The sequence below is a fragment of the Leiobunum rupestre genome, chromosome 1 (assembly GCF_980474605.1).
Source record: "Leiobunum rupestre chromosome 1, qqLeiRupe1.1.hap1, whole genome shotgun sequence".
Taxonomy (NCBI): Eukaryota; Metazoa; Arthropoda; class Arachnida; order Opiliones; family Sclerosomatidae; genus Leiobunum; species Leiobunum rupestre.
Genome location: NC_143384.1, coordinates 28241514 through 28266672, shown reverse-complemented (window position 1 = coordinate 28266672; position 25159 = coordinate 28241514). Strand labels below are relative to the sequence as shown.

Below are 25159 nucleotides of genomic sequence, written 5' to 3'. Positions count from 1 at the left end.
GAATAACTTGAATCGATCAATTTTTTTCCTCTCAATTTTTTAATATAGCGCCACTATCACTATTCCGATCAAATTTTCTAATAATTCCTCAATACCCGATCAATTTTTTTCAAAAAACCCACAAAGTTTAAAAATCAAATTAAAATCAAATCTTAGTACTTCCTAGCTGATGGATTTTTTTACCTTTCAAAAATCTTTAGAAAGCACCACTATCAAATCCCTATCAATTATTATCTACAGCCCTTTAAGTTATATATCAAGTAGTAAGTTATAACTTATGAAAATAATTTTTACCTTTTAAACAAAAAATTCTAAATTTCAAACGAGTCAAACGACTTCACAATGGTAGGCTTTCCAATCGCAGGGCGAGCCACGCACCCTCATCCAGCGAATAATGTATGGTTTGGTTTGGGTTTAGTTTTATTTACCGCGCCCTAAAGAAATTTCTAGAATTTGTTTACAGTTTACACAAAAGATGCAGAGTTCCATGGCTCTCGGCTACCCACCAAGCCTACGTGATGACATCGAAAGTTCGAAACCACCAATCAGCAATCACTGTAGTTGGCGCCTTTTATAGGACACGGCCAACTTTAATCTAAAGCGCAGGATCGAAGTTGGCCGTGCCAGAGAGCATATAATTTATATAACATGTACGTATGTACGAGTTACAATAAAACCTTGAACCTTGAACCCTGTAACGTTGAGACAGACAGAGCACCAACCACGAGCTTACCCCCTTTTTGTCAGCCCCCATACTTCTACTGGCATCACGGTGGCGCGTTTGCTAGAGAAGGCGAAAATAAAATTTGTATTTCTTCTCGAACTTTAGTGAGGGGGGAGATTGAAATGAACAACGCGTCAGAAACAAAATGTGCAAATTTATCCTATCTATCATTTACCTCTGAAATCGTATAGATGGCGCCAATATCACTATCGTGATCATTTTTTTTTTAAAAACCCAGCAATGTGTAAATATCAATTTAAAATCAAAGATGATAAACTTTTCTCGATCAATTTTATTCCTCTCAAATTTTTTTAATTTAAAGCCACTATCACTATTACGATCAATTTTTCTATCAATAAAATCCGTGGAATCACAACCAATCAATTTGTATATAGTTTTTTGTGTTAAAAATCGTATCAAAATTGATAGAATTATAGGGTATATTTCAGAAATCCATCACAAAAAAGTATCAGATTCAAAAAAGATATGATAGTGCCCATCTTTGGATGCAATGGTATGGGATGTAATGTGATGTGAGGTAATGCGATGTGATGTAATGCGATGCGATGTAATATGATGTAATGCGATGCGATGTAATTCGATGTGATCCGATGCGATGCGATGTAATGCGAAGCGATGTAATGCGATGCGATGCGATGTAATGCGAAGCGATGTAATGCGATGCGATGTAATTCGATGTGATCCGATACGATGCGATGTAATTCGATGCGATGCGATGCGATGTGATGTAATGCGATGTTATGCGATTCTATGTAATTCAATGTGATGTGATGTAATGCGATGCTACGTAATGCTATGCGACGTAATGCGATGCAATGCTATGTTATGCGATGCGATGCAATGCTATGCGATGTAATGCGATGCGATGCAATGCCATGCGATTTAATGTGATGTAATGTAATGCCATGCGATGTAATGCGATGCAATGTAATTCGATGTGATCCGATGCGATGCGATGTAATTCGATGCGATCCGATGCGATGTGATGTAATGCGATGCGATGTGATGTAATGCGATGTTATGCGATTCGATGTAATTCAATGTGATGTTATGTAATGCGATGCGACGTAATGCTATGCGACGTAATGCGATGCAATGCTATGTTATGCGATGCGATGCAATGCTATGCGATGTAATGCGATGAGATGCAATGCCATACGATTTAATGTGATGTAATGTAATGCCATGCGATGTAATGTAATGCCATGCGATGTAATGCGATGCGATGTAATGCGATGCAATGTAATGCGATGCGATGTAATGCGATGCAATGTAATGCCATGCGATGTAATGTGATGCGATGTAATGCGATGTGATGTAATGTACACTGAGAGAAAAAAAAGTAGTTTCAACAGTAATCAATAATGTAAAATATACAAATCCTTTCGTATTATATAGTTTACTCCACATTACTGTGGTTTTTACAAGTCCATCCCTTACTTCTGAAAACAAGCAGGTGTAATTGGTTTTTAACTTTTACTAACTGTAAATAAAAAATGAGCATTCGTATTTTTTTCATGTAATAACTAGTAATTTTTACATGGGCAGGGTTAGTAAGTTAACACAACCAAAGACTAAATCTTACAACTTTCATTTTGATTTTACATAAGATCTGTAATACATTATAACAGATTATTACTGTTTTTTCAACGACTAATTCTTGTTTTTGTAACTGGGCTAGCATTATTTAGATATGAAATTATATTCACACTAAATATTACCTCATAGTACGAATTTTATACTAACTGAATACTAGTAAAATGGGTATATTACTTTTTAAAAAACAAACCAAAAAATATTTTTAAATTTTTACACGGTAAAGCTCATTTTACATTAAGTCTGTAGACAGTGGTGTAACTAAGGACCCGCAGAGCCCGCGACCGCCCGGGGCCCCATGACAAATAGGAGGCCCTTTCGTTTTAAGGGCCCACCGAAGAAGGTCAAGGGGGGGACGTGCAAATCTAAACGATTGAAAACGCTTTGAATAGGCTCGAGGGGAAGGGGGTGCAAATGCTTCATAACAAATAAAAGGGCCCTTATGATATAAAATTTCAGTGTAAATTTTACGCGAGGAAACGTAAAAATTATTTTCTTTCAACATTAGTTTTACTGATCCTCTTGTAAAAATTACTTCAAGATAATAAATTTTTTTAATAAATGGTATTTGATAAATTTTACCGCCAACCTGTATATTTTATATTATATAGATTGTTATATTAACAGGGTTATTTTTAAAAGTACAAGCAAGTTCTTGTTAAATCGACAAATTAATATACACTGAGGAAAAAAATAGTTTAAACAGTAATCAATAATGTCAAATATAGGCTACATATCCTTTGATATTACATATTTTATTCTACATTATTGTGGTTTTTACAAGTCCATCCCTTACTTCTTAAATCAAGCTGTTGTTATTGTTTTTTAACTTTTACTAACTGTAAATAAAAAATGATAATTCGTTTTTTTTACAATTAATTACTAGTAATGTTTCCATCAGTATGGTTAGTAAGTTAACACAGCAAAAGACAAAATTTTACAACTTAAATTTTTATATACAGAAGTTCTGTAATGCATATTATTACAGATTATTACTTTTTTTATCAACGGTTAATTCTTGTTTATGTAACTGGGCTAGCATTATATATACAAGATACTACACTTTGGTCTTAGCCAAAAGACCGAGTTTCTTCATTCTTCGGCCATACACACGAAAAACGTTAAAATTATAGCCATGTTTTAAAAGCCTTCATCTATAGACACTAAGCCGTATAATAAAAGCCAAATTAATATGTAAACAACTTATAATTGGTTAAAATTGTCATTAATCAGTTGGTTATATAGGGTACGCTGCCATGCGTAGAGAGAGTTATCAGAGCGTTCCATAGTCTTGTTGAACGTTACGGAGTTATACCTCCAACGCTATTCTTCGGAATTCACCTCCGTGTATAGAGCTGCACTTATTTACAAGGCATTTGCCCGGGATATAAATGCATATTTCGGTATTACACATATTTCCCTTTGAAAACCTGCCCTTACCGGAAATAGGCTTATAATTCCCGGGCACCCGGGCAAAATAGGGCCAAATGTTATTCAGATATTTTATCGGTGTAAATTTTAGGCGAGGAACCATAAAATTATTTTCTTTCAACATTAGTTGTACTGATCCTCTCATAAAAAGTACTTGCATGTAGTTTTAAATTGTAATATAGGGTATTTGATAAATTTTACCGCCTACCAGTATATTTTACATTATCTAGATTGTTATATTAATGGGATTTATAATTAAAAATACAAGCAAGGTCTTGTTAAATCGACAAATATATTGTCAGTAAAATTTACTTTTTCAACGATAATTTAAATAGTTTCGCAAGACTTATTTTATAAAGCGTAAATGTCATTAATATAATTTTACCGTGTAAATTTAACCATAATACCAAATGTACATTTTACATGGGGAACCGTAAAAATTAGTTTCTGTTCACATTAGTATTACTGATCCTCTTGTAAAAACTACTTCAAGATAGTTGAAATTTTAATAAATGGTAAAAGATAAATTTTACCGCCAACCTGTATATTTTCCATTATCTAGATTGTTATATTAACAGGATTTATAATTAAAAATACAAGCAAGGTCTTGTTAAATTGACAAATATATTGTCAGTAAAATATACACCTACGAATTTGGATTATCAGATAACATCATAACTTGTAAAATTTACGGGACCCTCTTGGCTTCACCGGAGTCCAAGAGTTACCTGTAAATTAAACAAGATTTTTTTTCTCAGTGTAATGTAATGTAATGTAATGCGATACGATGTAATGCGATGCAATGTAACGTAATGTAATGCGATGTAATGTAATGTACAATGATGTATAATAATGTAATATAATGTAATATCAGATCAGATATCGCAACTGATATCTGGGAGTCGGTTGGAAGCACTAGTCTAATCGAGTGTTACCTTTTTATTTTTTTAAAATAAAATATTTTTTAAAATTTCGCGAATTTATTACTGACTTTGATATAATATTTCGCCTATTAGACATAAAGTGTAGTACTTCAAATTAAAGCTTATTGTAAGAGCATTTATATGAATGTCTAAAATCCAAAATCGAAGTTTGCCCTGATCACGAAATTCGCCGTCGAAAATGACCCCCCGTTGAATAAAAATCGCGAAGTTTCAACTTGGTATAATAAAACGGTAATATTTAGAAAATAATAATCAAGGTTTTCGAAATCAGCGCTATGTGTTACCCTAAAATCGAGAGTTTCATAGTAATCATCGAAATATTCTTCAATTTATTATTTAAAATGTTTGAGGGTGCGAAAATGAACTTTTCAAGAGTTTGAAAAAGTGACTTATTTTCGAAAGGATCTATTTACGCAACCGCTGCATCGATTTTGTCCCTAGTTTAGGTGGTTTAAATTTCATATGATTCGGCCGACCCATGGTTGCGTGAGTTGTCGTCTTGACGTGGAATGACCCAATAGCAAATAGCGAGGAAAAAGTTTATTTAAAAGATCATTAGTACGTCCACGCCTTATCGCCTGGAAAATAAGTAAATCAGTGTTTTGAAATGTATCGGATTTCAAAAACCATGACATCTAACTAATATCAACCTGGATATATTGTCTCGAAAACCATTTCCTAAACGTTTTTCCTGGTTGAGTATTTGTAGAAATATATATATCTAATCGGTGCCATTAAAACAGAAATTGCAACACAAGAACTTTAAACTATCGTGAGCGACATCGCTGTGCATTACGCAAAAAACGAAATTTATTTTAATAACATACTTAACTCCGCTGTTGTCCGAATTAAAGTGCCAAAAAATAATATTAAAATTATTCAACGCACAAAGAACATTTATAATAAAAAACCATAAAGAGGCTTAAAGATAAATATAATTGATATAAGTAAAATAAATAAAACATTTTTGTAAACTACACGTGATAGCACTTCGTTTAATTTAAATATATGAAAGTTTCTAACCTCACACTGATGCACCATGAATAATATTTCGCTTCGTTATCCTCAATGAGTAAAAATGCTTTCTCGATAAATATGTCTGTAGCTTTCAGAGATCTGATGACGCTGGCACCGGCCAAAGTGTCAGAAAAATGAGTGAACAGAGGAGAGTTTGAGTTGACGTAAAGGTTCTTCAACTGTCGATGAGCTTTCGAGTAATACACCTAAAAGCATTTAGTTTCCTTGCAGTTTAGATTTGCCATAAAATATATTTTATAATAAGAATTATATAATTTTGTTGAAGTATATTCGTTATACGTTATGATATCCAACATAAATATCATCTAGAAAAGCACCAAACAAGATATTTTTCTTTTAGGCTTTTAATAATTTAACTATATTAACATTTTATTATCGCAGACCTATTGGTCCGAGTATATCGTAAGTTTTACCATTACTTTATATTTGTTAGGGCTAAGCTTTTTTTTTACCCTTTTCATTATGGACATTTTTACTTTTTCGCGTTATTTAAAGGGCAACGCAAGTGGTCATGCAGGGGGGGAACTATGTTTTCTTCAACAAGCCGTAAGTAGGTTTTCCAAGGATGATTTTATACAGCGCGAAAGCCTTATTCTCCTTGGTGTAGACACGTAGCGCAATTTCGCTCTCATTCGCGAATTTTTAGATTTTCTTCGCTGAGTTAGCTTGCAATCAACGAACCCAGGAATTTAGGCATAGCTTAATTTATTTATTATGGAGAAAAGAACTGGGTTAGTTTCCGAGAGTTGGACTTTGATATTTTCGATTTAACAATGTTTTGGAATAAAATTATTTGTGAATTGAATATTTTTAATAATGGAAGTTGGACGCGGTAAATCTCTGCCGCTAGCCTCACATTGAATTAAGAAAATTCAACACCACACACACTCCTATATCCCGTCTCCCTTAACAATTTCCCTATCATTATACCCCGACAGAATATTTATCTTTTTTTATTACATTTATTTTGTAGAAGTTTAGGATCCGATTTGTCGGTAAGCACGGAGACTTCACTTTGGCATTTTCGCGACTAAAGAATGCATGGATTTTGCGTAAAAACCGCGAGAGGCGCATTTATACAAAATAAATTCGGCAAATATGGTGGTGGAAACACTAGTCTGTTATCACAAATATTCGGAAAGATATCAATTTTCTGTAATGGAAGTGCCTTAGCTCTGCCATACTCTTTTAACAATTTAAAACAATATTTCTCAATAAAACCGCAAAAATGTTAATATGTTAAAAGGTTATAGTTAATCGACGATATCGAATAGGTGTTTCTAAAAAATAAAACAATTAAAAATTAGAAGTTGCTGATTTCTCTTGTCAAATAACAAAAAGAAAAGTTTGTGTGTTTGAAAAATATTGTCCGTTTCAATGGCCCATTTGAAAATCCGCATTTGGGCATTTTGAAATAATGTTTAGATCTACTGCATCTTTGTTTTTTTAAGAAATCGGTAAGAAACATTTCGGTTCGTCATATTGTTTGCGTTTGTCATATAACTGTCCTGTGTTAGTACTAGGAAGTAAAATTGATTTTGATATTACGTTAATTCTTTTCACAAGAGTCGTTGAGCAAAAGTCGTTGAGCAAAATTAGGTGGACATCCAATATCAACTATTATTAATATAAAAATTGCATTATCCTAAACACAACTTGACTATAACCAAAGCACTTGTTAAAAATATTAACTATTTTTATAAGTCTATAATATTGTTTCATTAGTTTGTCACTTTGGGGAACGGAGTGATGTCATCACAAGAAGAAAATCTCCCCCTAGCGAGGCGCTGTCAAAGGCTACGTGTGACGCGTTAGCAACCGACGAAAAACGGCAACGATGCCCGTTATGCTCTCAGTAAAACTTTTTCACACTAATGTAACAAGATTATACACTTATGCTATTATGCATCGAAACAACTTTTCTTGTAATCTTCATTGCTAACAACTACTCTTTTAATGAGGTGAAGGTCAAATATTTAGTACTAATTAAAATGTAATTGGTTCTTACTTTAATAAATATGAAAGGCACTAGGCAAAACACAATCGCCAACGCAAAGAACGGAATTTCTGCCATTACAGCTATTAATAAAGATACCGCCTGATATACAAATGCGATACTCATCAGCAAATTAAAGTTCATTCCTTGATCGGCTTCCTGTATGTCAGATGTAAAGCGATTGAGGATACGTCCAACTGGAGTGGTGTCGAAGAAGGCTAACGGTGATCGAAGAACTGACTCTAGTAGTTTTTGATTCATTTTAACCGCGGCGTTTAACATAAAAATCAATAAGAAGATTCCTGATACTAAGGTAACGCTAAAATGCGCCAGATTTATTGTTCCAAATATTGAGAGTCTCTTCATTTTGGACATAGTGACATTGCTCTGATCCGAATTTGAAGGCTGAATATCTGCAGTCCAAAGCACCAACCAGTAATTGGAAAACACAGATAAAGCATAAGCGCAAGAAAAGCCAAAGAAAATGGCCAAACAGCTCTTTAAACCAATTAGGTTGAAATATTTCCATGCCACTGAAATAACTCCCTAAAAATAAAATGTAAAAAATAGTTTATACCTGAAAACGTTGACATAAAGTCGATATTTTTGTGTTTTTAAACATGGAACACATATGATATCTGTACATGTAAACTCTTAAAAATGTTGGGTTAAATGATTTTGGTTATTTCATTTTAAACTACTTTTTGTGTCAAAAATTACCCAAATGTAGTTGAAAATCTTGAAGTACAAAATTTGGGTGAAACAAAATTAGGTTGTTTTCAAGATAATATTATAGCAATCCAAAATTGGGTCATACTATCAAATTTAAAGTTCCCACGCGACAAAGACGATATGAGCTTCTAAAATGTGTCCAACGAACTGGTAGTCTATGGAAGACTGGAAATGTCTGGAAAAGTCTGGAAAATGAACATTTAGCGTCATTCTTACATCGTATGCACTCCAGTGTGATCAAATTTTTCAATGGATATTTTTGTGGAAACCAAATTGAATGAGTTGCCTCTTATAAAAATCAAGGAAAATTTCATAAGTCAGATTATTTAATTTTTATTGTTTTTTCTCTTAATCTATAACACTTTTAACAACAATAATCTTGTATTTTGGGAAGTTTAATTTTTGGAAATAGGGTCACCGAGTGTACCATCGTCAATTTCTATAAGTAGTTCTTTGTACACACAAGAAAAAATTTCAGATGAAATGTTTAGAAGTGGCATTTTGCTGTTCTTTAGAAAACATTTTTCACAACCACTCCTACGCTTATTTGTATATTCTATAACTACGGTGTCACATTGACTAATCAGTTGGTTTGAAACTACACTAGTTTTGTATACATTAGACAGTATCTGATTTTATTGCTAGTGCCGTCATTTTCTCAAAGTAGATTTTCATATATGCACAAGAAAATTGAGATGCAATTTTTAGAAGTGGCATTGATTTCTTAACAATGAACACTGATTTACATCAACTTTTAAATTTAAACTTGGAATTTTAAATATTGATATTTACATCTTCCAAAGAAAAATATTTATTATAATTTGAAATATTTTCGCGAAGACCACTCCTATGCTTATTTATATATCCTAAAACTATATTTATAACTACACTAGTGGATTTTTTAATGTTGATGTTTACATCTCCATTTTAAGCTATGTAATGCCTAAGCACAGTCGCTAGATTGGCAGTAAATATGTTTATTTTAGACTACGAATATTTCCTTATTGAAATGTTTTTCACTTTGATTACACTTATTTGTATAATCTGCGCCCAATTGCAATAATTTAGGGAAGTTTTGGAGTAAGTTCTTTTATGATAATTTAATTTTAAAGTAGCAGAGAACTTCTGAAGGGACGGAAGAAATAAATGATGGGTGAATAGTGTTTACACAATACATACCCTATTTTGAATATTTGTTTCCACTGACATTATCTTTTTTCCAACGATTTCATCACTATCTTTTTCAAACTTTTCTTTCCTGAAATTGCAAATAATATGCATTTTTTTAAATCAGGTTAGCATAAAATAAATATAAAGCAATTCAAATTATATGTGAGAGTGGTCATCAGCTTGTTGCGGTCTACGGATCAATGTCCTTGAACGAGTGGCCGGTCCCAGCCAGCGCAGTGGAAGGTCAACACTCTGTGGTGAGCTACCAAGTCTACACCACCTGGTGGTGCTGGGCGGTAAACACTCAAAGCTAGATCACCACCGGTGGTGAATTTAAAGGCTTGTAGAAAGCAGCGGCTTTCTGGGTATTAATGGTTGACGGTTGACTCTTTTTCCACCTGCAGAATAATCTTAAATGAAGTCCCCGTTTTTCGTTGGGTGGTGAACTAGCAAAGGTAAGCCATCACAGATGGTTAACGTGTAAAGTTAGTGGTGAAAAGATACAGACTGTACTAAAGGCAGCAGTCTTATTCTGTTTTAAGGATAGACGGTCAGCTTTTTCCCCAACCGGCAGAAATAAAGAGTTAAAGTACTAAAATTTTGACAGTCCCTACTTCTTCACCATCTGTATCAAGCGCGTACGTTTCTCCGATACAATTGCACACGTTATACCGTATGAAGACCGTGTAAATTACGAATTAAGAATTTAACAACATTTTACTATGCAAATTAGACTTAAATTTAAAAATCTTATTCCCCAGTATAAAAAAGTGGCGAATGGGATGTGCACTGTTACAGCGGTGGTGCAAAAACCCCGCGTTTAATTACTTTGAACGTACAATGCTGTGGTGACGTAAAATGGCATGGCGAAATAACTTACGTTAGTATATAAAGTCGAACGGCCAGAGTGAATGACCATTCAAACTCGAAGAAGTTTCAAGTCAAGAAGAATAACCCGGCAACAACTATGTAAGTACAATCCCTTTTTTAGTATTTTAGTCCTTTTCCTCTGGGGACCATGTATTTATTTTACTTTTGAATTACAGGTATAAGTAATCGATAGTCGTAGATTTTGAATTCTTTCAAGGAAGTGGCAGCCTGTTCAGCCGAGGCTTCACCCCGGGTCGTGACATGCGTCTTTTTCCCACCGCACTCCCGAATCGATCCACCCTACCGCACTCAACGTCAGAACACCTGGGTTGAGATGAACGTTTACGGTCTCGGTTGGGACTATTGATTTAAGTCATACAACAAACTGAAAGCTTGCGTGGAAACGGCTACCCGAGGCTACGTAAGAGTTTTTGTAAAGGCGAGGATAAATGTATATTCTTTTAAATTTTCTACCCTTCGAAGTTATAGACTTAATTGATGTGAGATGCCCCAAAGTGGCTGAACTAGATGTAGCCTTTTTAGTTCACCACCGGGTGGTGGCCTTCCACCTCACTGGCTGGGACGGGCCACTCGTTCACCACCCGGTGGTGCAGCCTTGACAGTTCACCACTCAGCTCCACCCGGTGGTGCAGCCTGGGTAGTTCACCACCGGGTGGTGGCCTTCCACTGCGCTGGCTGGGATCTGCACGAAGGCACTAACAAGTAAGAGCGACTGCTCCGGTAACTTTGTTCTGTTTCGGATTGTAGAGTATCAACTGAAAATCGCTCAGGATCTATTCACGATCCTAAAAACTATGCATTATGAAAGTCATTAGGTAAAAATAGCTATGCCAAATATTTTAAATATAAAATATCTCACTCTTTGCCTCGCGGAACCAATATATTTGTAAAAACCATTATTGTTGTAGAATTTACATAGTTAAGAAATATCAGGAATACATGTTTTGGAGTTGAAACACCCCAATCAACGTCATTGTTGAAATGGCAGCCTTTGTCTTCGATATCTTGTCATAATAACCATTTCAGAGAAAAATAAGTCGCAATCGTTGTCGGTAGTTTTTGAGGTCGGAATATAAAGTATTTGCATTGAATCCAACCAGCAACCGGCTGACGTCTGACCTTATATTATCCCTTTTAACGCACAAAACTTTGAAAAAATTGGATCAAAAGAAAATAATATTAGTTTGTTTCAAATAATTTTCGATTTAAATTATACTGTTACGAAACAATTCAAATATATAGACCCAAATTTGTTTTTTCTTTTATTAAAAGCGATCGAGTCGAGTAGGTATTATTGATGCAGTTACCATGGTTAAGAAGCGACAGTTAATGGAAATTCTGAGGGCTATTTACTTCATGTTAAAAATTTAAATATGGTATCAGTTTAAAGACTGTCATATGCTGGTGACTTTAGAGTCAATCTATCAGATATTTACAATGGCAAAATTTATTATTAGTTTTTAAAGTTTTTTATAATTTTCAAAGTAAGTAAAATTCAAACCCAGAAAAAAACATCGTTCTAGCTTTTAGTTATACGGGAGACCGTATTAGAGGTACCGAGTTTGGTTAATCGTCTTTTCACAATAAAAGTGATGTATAGATGCTACCCTGTTCTAATACGGGAATCACCTGACTTTTATTCCAATAAACCTTTAAATGGCATGCCAATCGTTCATCTATTACCACCTCTAATTTTTGAATTGTTTAAACCTTATCTTTATTAACAGAATATTTTTTAAATGTTTTATACATTTATCTACAAGTATATCAGTTATTTAATTTCTAGGATTAGTGTAATGGTCTAACCGAACAATTTTAGCAATTTAAGTTAAGTGTCAACATATTCAAAGATTCGTTAGTGTTTATCTAATTAATATTTAAAATATTTAATTTTGAATTGAACTGATTAGCTACCAATTAAATTAAAATAAGTTTAAATGCTTTATCTAGTTATCTTTTAACTTCTAAGAAGTAAAAATCTTCTTAATCACTAGCATTAAGGCGCTTAAATGAAGTTAAACACTTAACTGGAGTTTTTTTGCCATAGCTTAGTATTTCATACCCATTGATATAGTGTCTGTGCGCTTTATGATCATCTTAGCTTTGTTTAGTGTTTCTAACGGCATAGAAGCAAATAATTCCTTGATAAATTTAGCTGAACACCTACGATTAAGGGAGTTGCTGAAAATCGTCGAAGATAGCCGTAAACTTATCTACAGAATAGAACATTGGAATTACCTTTTTGAAGTATATTTCGTTATATCTGCTTTCAATTTTTCTTTCTGAATAATCCGTTTGTTTTTAATTCCTTCTTTGTTTAACTCGTTTAAGAGATCTTTGAACGGACCCTCTTTCTCTAGCAATTCTTCGTATGTACCTTGGCCTTCAATTTTACCATTATCCATCACGTAAACAACATCGACATGCGGAAGAAGGGACAAATTGTGGGTTACCACTATTCTCGTCTAAAACAAATTTTAAAATTAATTTATTCTATGGAAGTTTAAGTACTCTTGTTATCATTAATAAACTAATCATAGTGAAATTTTACACCAAAAAATTGTCGTTTTACTGAGGTGCTGATTATCTAAATAATGCTTAGTTTCGGAAGTGGATACTTTGAAAATACCCCTCTCGTATGAAGTCTTCGACTGTAGGCATTTTTCTTAGCTATGAGTATTTCCTGGGCTTGGGATAATTTGATGAAAGTATCAATTGTAAAAGTTCCTTTTCACTTGACAAAAACTGTGAGCGTCGACACTACTTAGAAAAATAGTTTTTTTTAGAGCCTACAAAGTTTAATCATTGCGGGATTTCAGATTTTCTACTCTCAGATGTATCCGGGATCAAAATTATTTCAATACAGTGTATGCAATATAAGCCTAGAAGTAGCATAGAAACTGAAATATGTGTAACTTACTTTATTTTGAAGTAGTCCATTAGGTCCAATCACCCTCTCGAATAAATGATTTGCAGTGTGAGTGTCTACCGCACCCAAAGGATCATCAAACAAGTAGATGTCTCGATCCAAGTAAACGGCTCTGGCTAAGCTCACTCGTTGCTTTTGCCCCCCACTAAGGTTAATTCCCTGCAGAAATATAAAGATATTAACAATCATTTCAAGAGATTTCTGTAAAATTAAGCTGTGAGGTTTTGAACACAGATTTTACCAAAATGCACATGTTTTAAACTTAAGAGCTTCTTAGTACTTTTAAATATATAGTTGATTATGATAAGCTACAAATTTTAATTTAAATTGACAGAATATACACAATTTGCAAATACTTTATACTGTAATAAACTTTAAATTATTTTGGGGTCGTTGTGAAATAAAAGGATATACATTGTTCCTTAGATTGTTCAACTGAATAGATTCCTTTTTCTTACGAAGATATATATACATATATACGATTCAATTTTAAACCTACCAACTCCAAATTCACACCCTATCTACGAAATTAGCGAAACATTTCTTGATATCAGTGGCGTTAACGCCGTATAATAAAATAGAGCACACAAATATAATATAAATAAATTGTTTGTTATACGGTTCCATTCAAAGGCCGTGGTCAAACATTTGCAAAGATAGAATATTTTCAACAATCTCTGAAATCTAAACCTTAATAATAAGAATTCAATTATAAAACAAATTTTCCACTATATCATGCAAACTTAATGTAATACTATTTTTAATCACAATTTTATGTACGCTATAAAATTGTTTTCTTTATTATTTTACTATATTATTATTATTATAATTATTATTACTATTTTTATTAGTATTATTATTAATATTATTATTATTATTATTATTATTATTATTATTATTATTATTATTATTATTATTATTATGGTTAAATTAAATCGCTCAATGCAATGATGGAAAAAAATGTAAATGAACCCAAATGGAATCTAATTACTTTTTCGCCAATTTCTGTTTCATCGAAAGCTGGAAGAATGTTAATGTCTTCTTCTAAAGCGCACGCCTCAAGAATTGTCTCGTACTTTTCTCGGTCCATTTCGCGGTGAAACAAAATGTTGTTCTTCAAAGATGCATTCTGAATCCAAGCTTGTTGAGGACAATAAGCCACAGTTCCCTTCGGTTATTAAATTCAACCAGTAAATATACAATGGAAAGTGAAACCCAGTATAATCATAAATTTCCACTATTTAAAAGCATTTATGTACTATAATATAAACAAATAGGATGACATGGATCTAGACGTGATGAGTTAAAGGACTTAATTAAAATGTCATATGGACTTAACACAAAGTGGTTTAACTTAAATAGCTCAATATCTGAAGTCTTCGTCGTGGTTAACTGGCAAACAGGAACCTTAATTTGATTTTATTCGAGTTCTACTCTATTTTATATTGCAAAGATTGAAATGTTTAAAGATACATCAGGCATTACTTGGCACGCAAAGACGGCCTAACGTGAATAACATAGCTACCAGTAATATAATAACTTAATTAAAATCCTTTGTTATTAACGAGAGGGTTGTGTTAACTAAGACGCTTATGGATTTGCGCCAGGTTTTTTGAAAGGTTGCGTTTCACTCAAGGAATTATTTTATTAAACTAGGCTTACTTCATTTGAGTTAGAATGAATCACAACCAACACTACATAAGTGACTGATTATAACAAAATCCTAACGCTTCCCACCAATTTTTTTTAACAACGCTTTTTGGTCAACGTTTTGGCTTGTATTAGTTATAACATGAATCTATTTAACCCATGAATATTCAACTGGAATACCCTAGGTCACCTCTGGCGACGCGTGGGGCGGAGCCAATTTATAGTGACGGAGTCGAAGTAGAACTCAGCTGTTATTTATAAGCAGTCGAAGCGTTAGTTCCTAAAATGACGCGTTATGGTTATGTTTCCTTTTTGCAGTACTTATCATTAATCTATTTAAATAAATAGATCTATTTCATATTATTATTAGAATAGATTTTATTAGAATAAAATGATAACAGAGCATTTATTATTTAATAATAATATGGCAAAAATTGACTCAGGTTTTCTTCCAAAGTTTCACCGAGGCTTAGCTTTTCAGAGATAGTTTGTATGTTTAAATTGTTATAAATCTCACAGACACTCGATAGCATAAGATTGCTTTCAAAATATCGGAGTAACATTCCTTTTTAATTTATATTTTTGTACTAGAAAGAGTTATAACTGTAAAGCTTATTTTGAACAAAATAACGTGAACCGTACCTGAGAAGTCATTTCGCGGCTATTCTGCTCTCGTAAACTATCTGGCGCTAAAATGACATCATTTCCGAATTCGTTCTTATTGGCTTAAAGAGTAAATCACTCGTATGGCGCGAAAATAGGCTCCGCCCCACGTTACCTCAGAGTATACCGTGGCTAATGATAGAGTTGGATATTCATGGGTTAAATAGATTCATGGTTATAATAAATTTTGTTATTTTCAACGGAAACAGACAATTCAGAACTCCTAAACCAATTGATGGTGCGGGATAATCGAAAGAGAGTTTATTTTATTTGAACAAAATAAGACGTAGTGATGGCTCCAAAATTTTGAGATATTTCGTGTGTGCCCCATTGTAGATTTTGTTTAATTCCATTAAATTGCCTTATGGCGACGCAAATTCAGAAGCGCTGTTGTGAGCTTTTCAGGGAAAACGAAACGAGGGAATGTTGCATTAGTTAGGTGCCAAACCCATAGCATGTATATTCCGTTTAATTGATTTGGGACTAGCTGCTTGAGTATGTCCCAAAGTAGTCTATAGCTGAAAAATAAAATATCGCGATACAATTGTGCCGTTGATAAAGAAAAAAACTCTCAATTATATCCAATGAGATTGGGGTGACACTGTGTAACATTCTGTCCGGCAAATACCATGAAATAAAAAATAATTTCATTTTTTATCATACGTTCACTCTGATCTCTCCGCGGCATTTTTCCGTTTCACCAAGAACAGACGACAACAGAGAGGTTTTCCCAGATCCAACTTTTCCCACAACAGCAGCCAAAATTCCTCTTTCAAATTCCAGACTTATTCCATGGAAAACGGGCTCGGACGAAGAATCCCAAGTGAAACATCCGTCAATAAATTCGATTGCTACAAAAGAAAACCGTAAATAGCGCATACACATTCATAATAAATGGAATCCATATACCCAGTTGCACCCTAACAAAGCTTTAGCCTGTACGTAGAAATAACATTTGTAACATTACATATCATCTCACTATTTGCTGTAACCATGCTAGAACCTCTTGATAGAAAAGCACTTTTTAGTGGAAAAATGACAATTATCTTACCAGTGCTCTTTTTATGTTTTGAATGGCCAGTTTGAACGTATGATTTTATTTCACTGCCATTAAAAATTCCGTTAATCCTTTTGAATGAAACCCTTAACTAAAAAGGAAAACAAATTAATATTTTAAACAAAATAAAAAGGCACTCTAGAATGAGTTTTACCATTAATAGATCATTAATAAAATTTGGCAAAAGGAAAGAATTTACAGCGACTGCTGCTAATATCTCCAAAGTTGTAAACGCAATTGAAGGGGACAAGACATTATCATCATCCAACAAAACGAACATCGTGAAAGATAGAAACGCTCCCTGCAAAATATGTTTTTTTACAATTAGACGAAAATATAACTTTGTAAATAGTTCAACAGTTTTCATTCAAAGCTACTTACGTAAATCGAAAAACATTTATTAAAGAATTTTTAGCTTAAACTCTCGATTAAATTTAAACTATAATACAAAACAAAAGCCCATCCGGGGTTTTCTCTTACAAGCATACTGTTTTAAAATATTGATCCAAAATAACCAATAATAACTTAACCAATAATTAAAAAAGCAAACATACTTAAATTATGTTGCTATTTGTTGGAGTTACGAACTTATAAACCGATGAACTCATTAATTTCTAATAATACGGATTCATAGTATATTAAAAATTAATTTTAACTTTTATTTTCAAATATTGTGTTATAATCTTATCTTAACTTTGATCGTTTTCTTTTTTATACCTTATACATGTTTGTATTTAAGGAGATATTCATTAATCTCATCGAGATTGTTTGGTTAATCAATGTGGTTTGATTCATACCTATTTCTATGTATCCATAACTAAATTTGTATTAAACTTTGGCGGTCTTTTAATTCTGGAATTGCGGCTAGACCCGAACATTTATAAGGTGTATGACATCTGGTAAAAAACCCTTAACTTAAAATTCGCAATAAGGTCTTTCGCATAAAAACCAAAATGTGTCGTCCGCCCAATAGCTACATCTAAATGTTTTAGCCCATGAATGCCAAGAAATCAAATAATGGGCAAGGTCTTAATTTATCCACCAGTATACGTTTGCAAGTTATCTCCCCACTGGTTTAAGGTGTTTTCCCCCGAGGTCTTCGGTTTCCCCTGCCATAAAAATTTGTTGAGGTTAACGGTAATAGTATGTGTAGGGAGCTGCTGGCTCGCGTGGCTTGCAGGGCTTGCCACCACCCTCCTACGCATTGTAACCCGGCCACCTGAATTAAAGGCTTTATAAGTCGCTTGATGACTTAGGCCTAGGGTGGTGCCTTGGGTATTAGCCTAGCTGATTATTATATAGACAAGTTCTATACGGGTCTGTCCATAAATAATGTTTAACAAAGTCCGCATATCACGCTACTACACATCAAATATGCTAGACCTTATGTAGCGTGTTTTGTTAATGAGTTTTTAAGACCCATATAGAACTTGACCATGTTTCTGATTGGACAACGTGTACTGGCGGCTCATAATCTGATTTCAGGGCAATCATAGGCTTAAACATCAAGACGACACATTTTTGTTTTAATGCGAAGGCCAATGGGCATTTTAACCTTAAGGTTTTTGGCCAGATTCTATATTTTTTTGTAGTAACATCACTACTGCTGAATGCTCGATAAAAGATAATTTAAAAAGAAATACGCCAGTTTCATGAACCGATCTTGTTAACCGTATTAGTTAGGTTAGGGATATGTGGGATCACGTGGAATTAATGGCTTGCAACCACCTTCTTACGCATATTAAACCTGTCACCTGATTTAATCGCAATAAAATTCGGTAGATGACTTGAGCCTAAGATGGTACTTTAGGTATTAGCCTAGTTGATTATTGTTATAGTTAGGTCAATATCTACTTACCAAGTAGGGAGTTATAGGAATAACGCGTAGACTTATAGCTTGTAAAATGGCTGTTTTTTTCATAAGAATCACTTCTTGATCCCTGAGCTCATCAACTTTCGCTTGAAATGACTTCTCCCAAGCGTACATCTTCAGAACACGAGCTCCGTTCAAAATCTCGCTCATCAGTTTTATTCGTTTGTCTTTGCAATTTATTATATGGCGCTAAATAAAGAATATCAGTATTTTTATTTATAACGTTCTTTTTTAAGCCATTTTTATAATTTCCTTATTTCATTTTGGCTTATTTGTACTCCCTTCTCTCCCAATAGCTCACTTATAGTATTAACTCGTCTTACGAAGGTATCACAGTTCGTAATACATAATATAATTTTACACCTTTTCCCCATAAAACAAATTAATTGGTAAACTTAGGAAGATTAACAGCAATTTAAATCGCTGATCTGAGTATCATTTAAAACACAATTGATTACCTGGTATTCTTTAGAAGTATTCGCTAGTAGTTGAAGGAATGGCACAGCTAAAATGACACTTATGATGCCAACTAACGCTGATACTCCCAATAACGTCCACAGAAAATAAGTTGCGATTACAATTGTAACGGGAAAACAGATTATTATATGGTAAGAAACAGCCAGAAACTGAAATCGTATTGAATCGACTGACATGCAGTTAAGTATGGTACCACTGGCAAAATCATTTCGACTTTTATGAGACAGTCGCAGACACTATGAACAAAAAATACTAATAACATTTCAATAGCGCTCCATTTTATTTAAATTGAATTGATTTATAACAAAGTATAGGAAATTATCTCAAAATCTAGTTATTACTTTTCTTAAAAAAAAACGTAAATTTGCTGTAGGCGTACAGGCACTATAAGTTAAATGAAACTGTTTGCCGATTATTCAAAACTTGCGTTGATAAACATCGCGTGAAAATGAATTTTTAACTTTGCAAAGTTTATTTTTGTTTAAAGTTACTAACTAGAGTCATTGTTAAAACAAATTTATTAATATAAATATCGTTTGCTGACTAGTAAGACCTAAAACAACAAGGCATTATCTTAACAGTAAAATTGATTTTGCATGTTAAAAAATGTTTCGATTTCTTCGGTACAAAAATGCACAGTGTTTCCAAATGTCCAAAAAACGGCAAAATAAGAAAAACCGCTCTAACGTAAATAATGTTTGCCTATTTGGAATACAAAATGAACGGTGATTAACCGAGAATCAAAATGGGAGTAAAAGGTTTTCGTTAGTGGCATTCAAGAGCCCGTAATGGCGTTATTAAGCGCTTTAAAAATCTTGTTAATGGGCGTCTTCATTTTTTTTCTACAAAAATGTTTTGTCTCCAGGATCCGCATTTTATGCAAAAAGGCGCAAGTAGAAACCCAATATTTTTTAAAAGCCCTCTAGTGCACATCCAAATATGTCCATTACATATATAGGGTAAGTTTCCCTTCGCGACTTTTTGGTGAAAGTCGAGTTTTAAAATATGGCAATAAGTGACTGAATTTCACGACCTATTTTGGCTATAAGCAATTATATACGAAATTACACTGGATTCTGCTAGACCCCTGGACCAGCCCTAGGCTCCACGGCAATGCTCGCGTGTATTGTGTGTATACTCGCAAGCTGAGTTACCACTATAGCTGAAACTAATATGATAAACCTATATTATATTGGTACCAAATTAATCAATAACACTTGTGGTAATTTTATAGGTAAATAAACGAATGTGATTCTTATTTGCTTTTTAATGTAAAGATAGATTTCATAAAAATTTAAACTATGTCCTCTGCCGATTAACTCAATGGAAAATCCAACTGGTGTATATCAGTATTCATTTCTTCTTCACTATCCGTGTCTTCTTCAGATTTGTAAAATTAGGGTAAGTAGGTTCCTCGGGTACCTTTTAAATGTTAGTTCATCACTGTTGGATTTTGCGAACAGTTTTTAGGTGCCGCGACTACGATGAACTTTTGTTCCCGCTGTATGCGCTTGAGACATTAGACTAATCAGACGAAAATGTAAATAAAAATAAACAGTATAATTATGCGATTTAATATTGGTTAAAATAAAACTGTTACAACTATAAATACTGAATAATTAAGCAAAACAGGGGATATATAGTTTAAAATTTTACACGCTAAATAGTTATTCTACATTGTACGCTCGCTCGCTCTTCTTCTCTTCTACGCTTCAACTTCAAAAACGCTAACTAAAAACAAAACTTTCTTATCTTTTCCCCTGCCCTTTTGCAGTACAGACTTTGGGACACCCCCCAATTTCTAGCTTAGTCATGGCCCAATGACGAACAGAAACGTCCGCTAGAAATAGAAAATGGACTTGGGATCTTTCTATTTTTCGCGCTTACGTGTTACATGAGGAGACAATATTAGAAGTATAGGGGTAGAGAAATTATAAACCCAGGTTACAAAAAATAAAACTTATACCAATTTATACGAAGCCAAAAACAATTTCTACGCACACCCCACCATGAACTTCTGAACTAAATTCAGAGTTCGTAACCGATTTTACTTAATTTCAAGAGGGTAGAGTAAATTAATAGAACGTCTCACAATTTTGTTATTTGGCAGTCGTACAGTACAAGATCTTATTTTGTCATCTCTACCTTTAAAAACTTTTATTCGTACTAATTTCCACAGTTGTCTAGGTAACGGGGAATCATGTAAAATAACTACTGTGCCCTCTTTGAAATTTACATTCGTTTTTGTTGGATCAATTGTAAGAGTGCTCAGTTTGTAACTCTACCAGGTACTCTCTACGCCAGCGGTTCCAAAATGAATTCTGGACCGTTTGGAAATGTCTATATCTGACAACGGATTGTTTTCTATTTTTAACTTCAGTGACAATATTCTTAGAATTAGACGTGGGCGGAAGCACTGTTAATCTGTCACCGATAAGGAAACGGGAGGGGGTCAGTGGAGTTGGTTCACCCATATCGCTGTTCTGGTATGTCAATGGCCTTGAATTAATTACCGCCGAATGAGGGCGAATCTGTTGTTTTCGGTCGCGAATTCAAATGCTCTCTTGCAAGTTACTTGCTTTATTATTACAATACAACCAGGGGCGTATAAACCATTAGGCGGAGTAGGTGCGTGCCTATTGCGGCCTTTTTCTAGGGGCGGCAAAATGCTGATGAAGCTTTTCCTTTTCTCAAACGTTTAAATCATTTTTCACCGAATTTATTAGAAAGTAGATGAGTAAAATGGTAGAGTTAGTGCAAAAATCAGAAGAGAGGGTACCGGCCGTGGGGAGTGTTACTCAGAGAGCCCCACGTAACCGGTACGTTGCTTGCGTAGTTCCATTTCCCTCTTATAGAGGGGGCAGTTTGGATCGATGGACTTGTATCCCGTCCGGAAAGAAGTACCGCGGTTCAAATTACTTTGGTGACAAGCCCGACAACACTTGGTTGCGGACTTGCAGTCTTTATACCCGTGGGCGTCACCGCACGAAGTACAAAGTTGGTCTGGGGCAGTACAAGATTTTTGGGTGTGCCCTAACAGGCAACACTTAAAACACCGCGGTACGAAAAAGTACTCCTTCAAAGGCCACATAGTCCAATCGACATGAACTTTTTGTAGTGCAATTAGGGTCTTGAAGAGTTCCGGGGAACACTCAAAAACCCAGTTTTTTTAATCATTCCGGCCTTGAAGGCAAAACTTCGCCTCCAAGTCCGAATCTTCGAATGGCAAATTATTTTGATCTAAAATGACGGAACTGACGTCCACCTTTGCAATTGTACCATCGACCCCAAAGATGATAATCTTGGATGCAAAATTTAACCATGGTTAGTTTAAACTAGTAAATAGTAAGTAATATACTATAGAGACAGATACTTCATGGTTTAAAATAAACTTTTATTAAAAAGAATATTAGGGAAGCTTTTCGAGCCCACTCGCTCCTTTTCTATCTGGGTTGAAAAGGAGCGAGTGGGCTCGAAAAGCTTCCCTAATATCCTTTTTAATAAAAGTTTATTTTAAACCATGAAGTATCTGTCTCTATAGTATATTACTTACTATTTACTAGTATGATAATCTTGGGTTTTGCTAAAACAGGGTGGCTAGTCCTGACTGATTTCGTAAGTTTCTTTGAAGTAACAATAGCAGCCTTCAGTTTGGTGGCGTCCTCCGCCGTGGGGCAGCGGACCACCAAACCAGTACGTCCCGGTCGGATAGACTGGACTGCGATTTTGTGCTTCTATGGCACTATTTCGGTGCATAAAGACTTTTTCAAGTCTGCAGTGGTAGTTTTTGTATCCGTAGATTTAACTAGGATAACGTGATCGTTGGGAAGCAAACGTGGCTGAGGAGCACGAGGCTTCTCAGCCTTAGGAAGAGTAGTACTAACGGGGCCCGTGGGATGGGCCCCTTTTCGTTGTGCAACGTCGGCATAGCGAGGTTGCTGTGTCAGCAATTTGTCCACAAAAGACTCTTTTTCACCAATTTTAGCCGACAGTCGTGCAATGGCGCACTCCTGATCAGCTATTACGTCAGTCATTGCATTAAATGTGGCACGCATCTCACGACGGAAGTCGATAGTGATGCGGCCATCTCTTTGCTCGAGAAGTAATTCGAAGGAATCACGAAGGATCCTTAATTTTTCAAAATTGCGCCCCGATGGAGCTGGCGTAGAATCTGCGTCAAGCGCAGTAGAGGGTGACCCGGAGGTCGAAGGGTTTTCATTTAATGGTTCCATAGTTGAGTAGTGAAAATTACATGGGACGGACAGTAATCTAGTTACACAATTATACAAAGGCCAAAAACTCGAATAGAAACGCAATATTGGTCTGATTCCCGTGACGCCAAGGTTAGCCGTTGGAGGGCAATCAAACTGTGTGACCAGTTGTATTTGAACGCATACTTACTAGACCAGGAAGCCACGCCTTGTTAGGTCATGTCCAATTAAACATTGCTTTGCCTAGTGTCAGTGTTTATGCGCTCTTGAATACAACACATTACAGCACCGGACACTACACACTCAAGTGGCAAGAAAACTCTGACACCGCAACGCCACCTAGAACCGATTCGGTCGCAAATTGTGGGATCAGAGTTGCAAGTCCACAGATTTTTCCTGGTATTTTATTTCAATTCGCAGAAAACTGTCATTGCTATAAATACGGCACTTCTTTTTAAAATTAAAAAACACAAATAATGAATTACTGTTACAGATTGGCAACTCTGTTGGATAATAATTTACCAATTACCTTTGCACTATAACGTCAACGTGGCTTAAGCCTATTCGTCAACCTGGTTTAAAAGTGAGAATCTAATTGCTAATAAAAAGAGCTGTGTTTATTTTTTATTATTTGTATGGTATTGCATTAATTTATTTACCACATTTTATGTTATCAAGTTTTCACATTACGGGTGCGGATCATATTATAATAAGGTTTTGAGAAAAAAATAATGATAAATGTAAATATTTTTGGACGAAGTTCTCTTTCAAGTGTAGCCGCACTGGCGATGTTTAGTGTAAGCGAAGAAAGTAAATTTCCCTATGGATTTCACTCAACCCAAAAAAAAATTACAATTGTTTTAAACGACGATAAAAAAATATTTATTTTTAATGCACTAGTAAAACGTTGCCTGATATTTATAATATCAAATGAAAGTAAAAACACGTTAAGAGTTATAAATATTATAATAAAACTGTAAAAGGTATGAGAAATGATTCACATCAATCATTAAGGAAATTCAATAGTTGGTCGAGATGTATTAATATTCAGGAATGTTTTTATTTGATAAACAAGACAATACTCTTTTAATCGCCGTTTAAAACCAATTATATATTTTTTAGTTTAGTTGCATGTATAGGCCGATTCAGTTTTATCGCGTATTCTCCTTTACCGTAGAAATTTGAAATTTCTGCAAAGCTCCCCACGAGCTCCACCATATCGCTTTGAGTTAAAAAAATTAAAGCTCGTGAAATATTTTTAATATTTTTTTGTTAGGTGGTTTTTTTCCGCTTGTCCGGGGACAAAAAGTGTAAACTTTTTACCCTAAAACGTTTTATTCGCCTGTTCTCGGGGTAAGATTTACCCTGTCCCGAATTTTGTTCGCTTGTTCCAGAGCTTTAAGGTTACACTTTTTACTCCTCCTCGAAAGAAGGTGTTAAGGGAGTAATGTAGCTTTGTCGTCTGCTTAAACGAAAACATGACTCGTTTAGACCTCTTCACATGAGGCAAGCCTTTTGTAAATAACCTTTAACTACACCCTTCTTACTCCAACTCGTTATTTCGTCAAGACAGAATTAAAATGACGTCATATAGCTACACTTTTTCCCCTGATCAAAAAACTACCTTTTATCTAGAGCCTTACGATTGAATGGCAAATTCCTGCGCCTCAACTTGTGTTTATTGCAATCATTATGGGAGATCTAAGTAACGGATACACAGCGTTGCCATACGTACTAGAATTATGGTACAAATTAT

General features: G+C 34.5%; 1 protein-coding gene across 1 annotated transcript in view; it reads right to left on the bottom strand.

Moving 5' to 3' along the window:
• The window catches only part of LOC149962046 (ATP-binding cassette sub-family C member 1-like), a 35008-nt gene extending 15625 nt beyond the window's left edge, over positions 1-19383 (bottom strand). Inside the window, exons 1-11 of the mRNA XM_090178114.1 lie at positions 19174-19383; positions 18701-18904; positions 16997-17143; positions 16837-16933; positions 16449-16636; positions 14464-14640; positions 13464-13631; positions 12782-13008; positions 9662-9740; positions 7763-8296; positions 5740-5939 (exon numbers count right to left, since the gene is read on the bottom strand). Coding sequence (XP_090034240.1) covers positions 5740-5939; positions 7763-8296; positions 9662-9740; positions 12782-13008; positions 13464-13631; positions 14464-14640; positions 16449-16636; positions 16837-16933; positions 16997-17143; positions 18701-18904; positions 19174-19368 — 2216 coding nt within the window. The 5' untranslated portion in view covers positions 19369-19383. The remainder of the gene's footprint in view (positions 1-5739; positions 5940-7762; positions 8297-9661; positions 9741-12781; positions 13009-13463; positions 13632-14463; positions 14641-16448; positions 16637-16836; positions 16934-16996; positions 17144-18700; positions 18905-19173) is intronic.
• Between the last annotated feature and the right edge of the window lie 5776 nt (positions 19384-25159).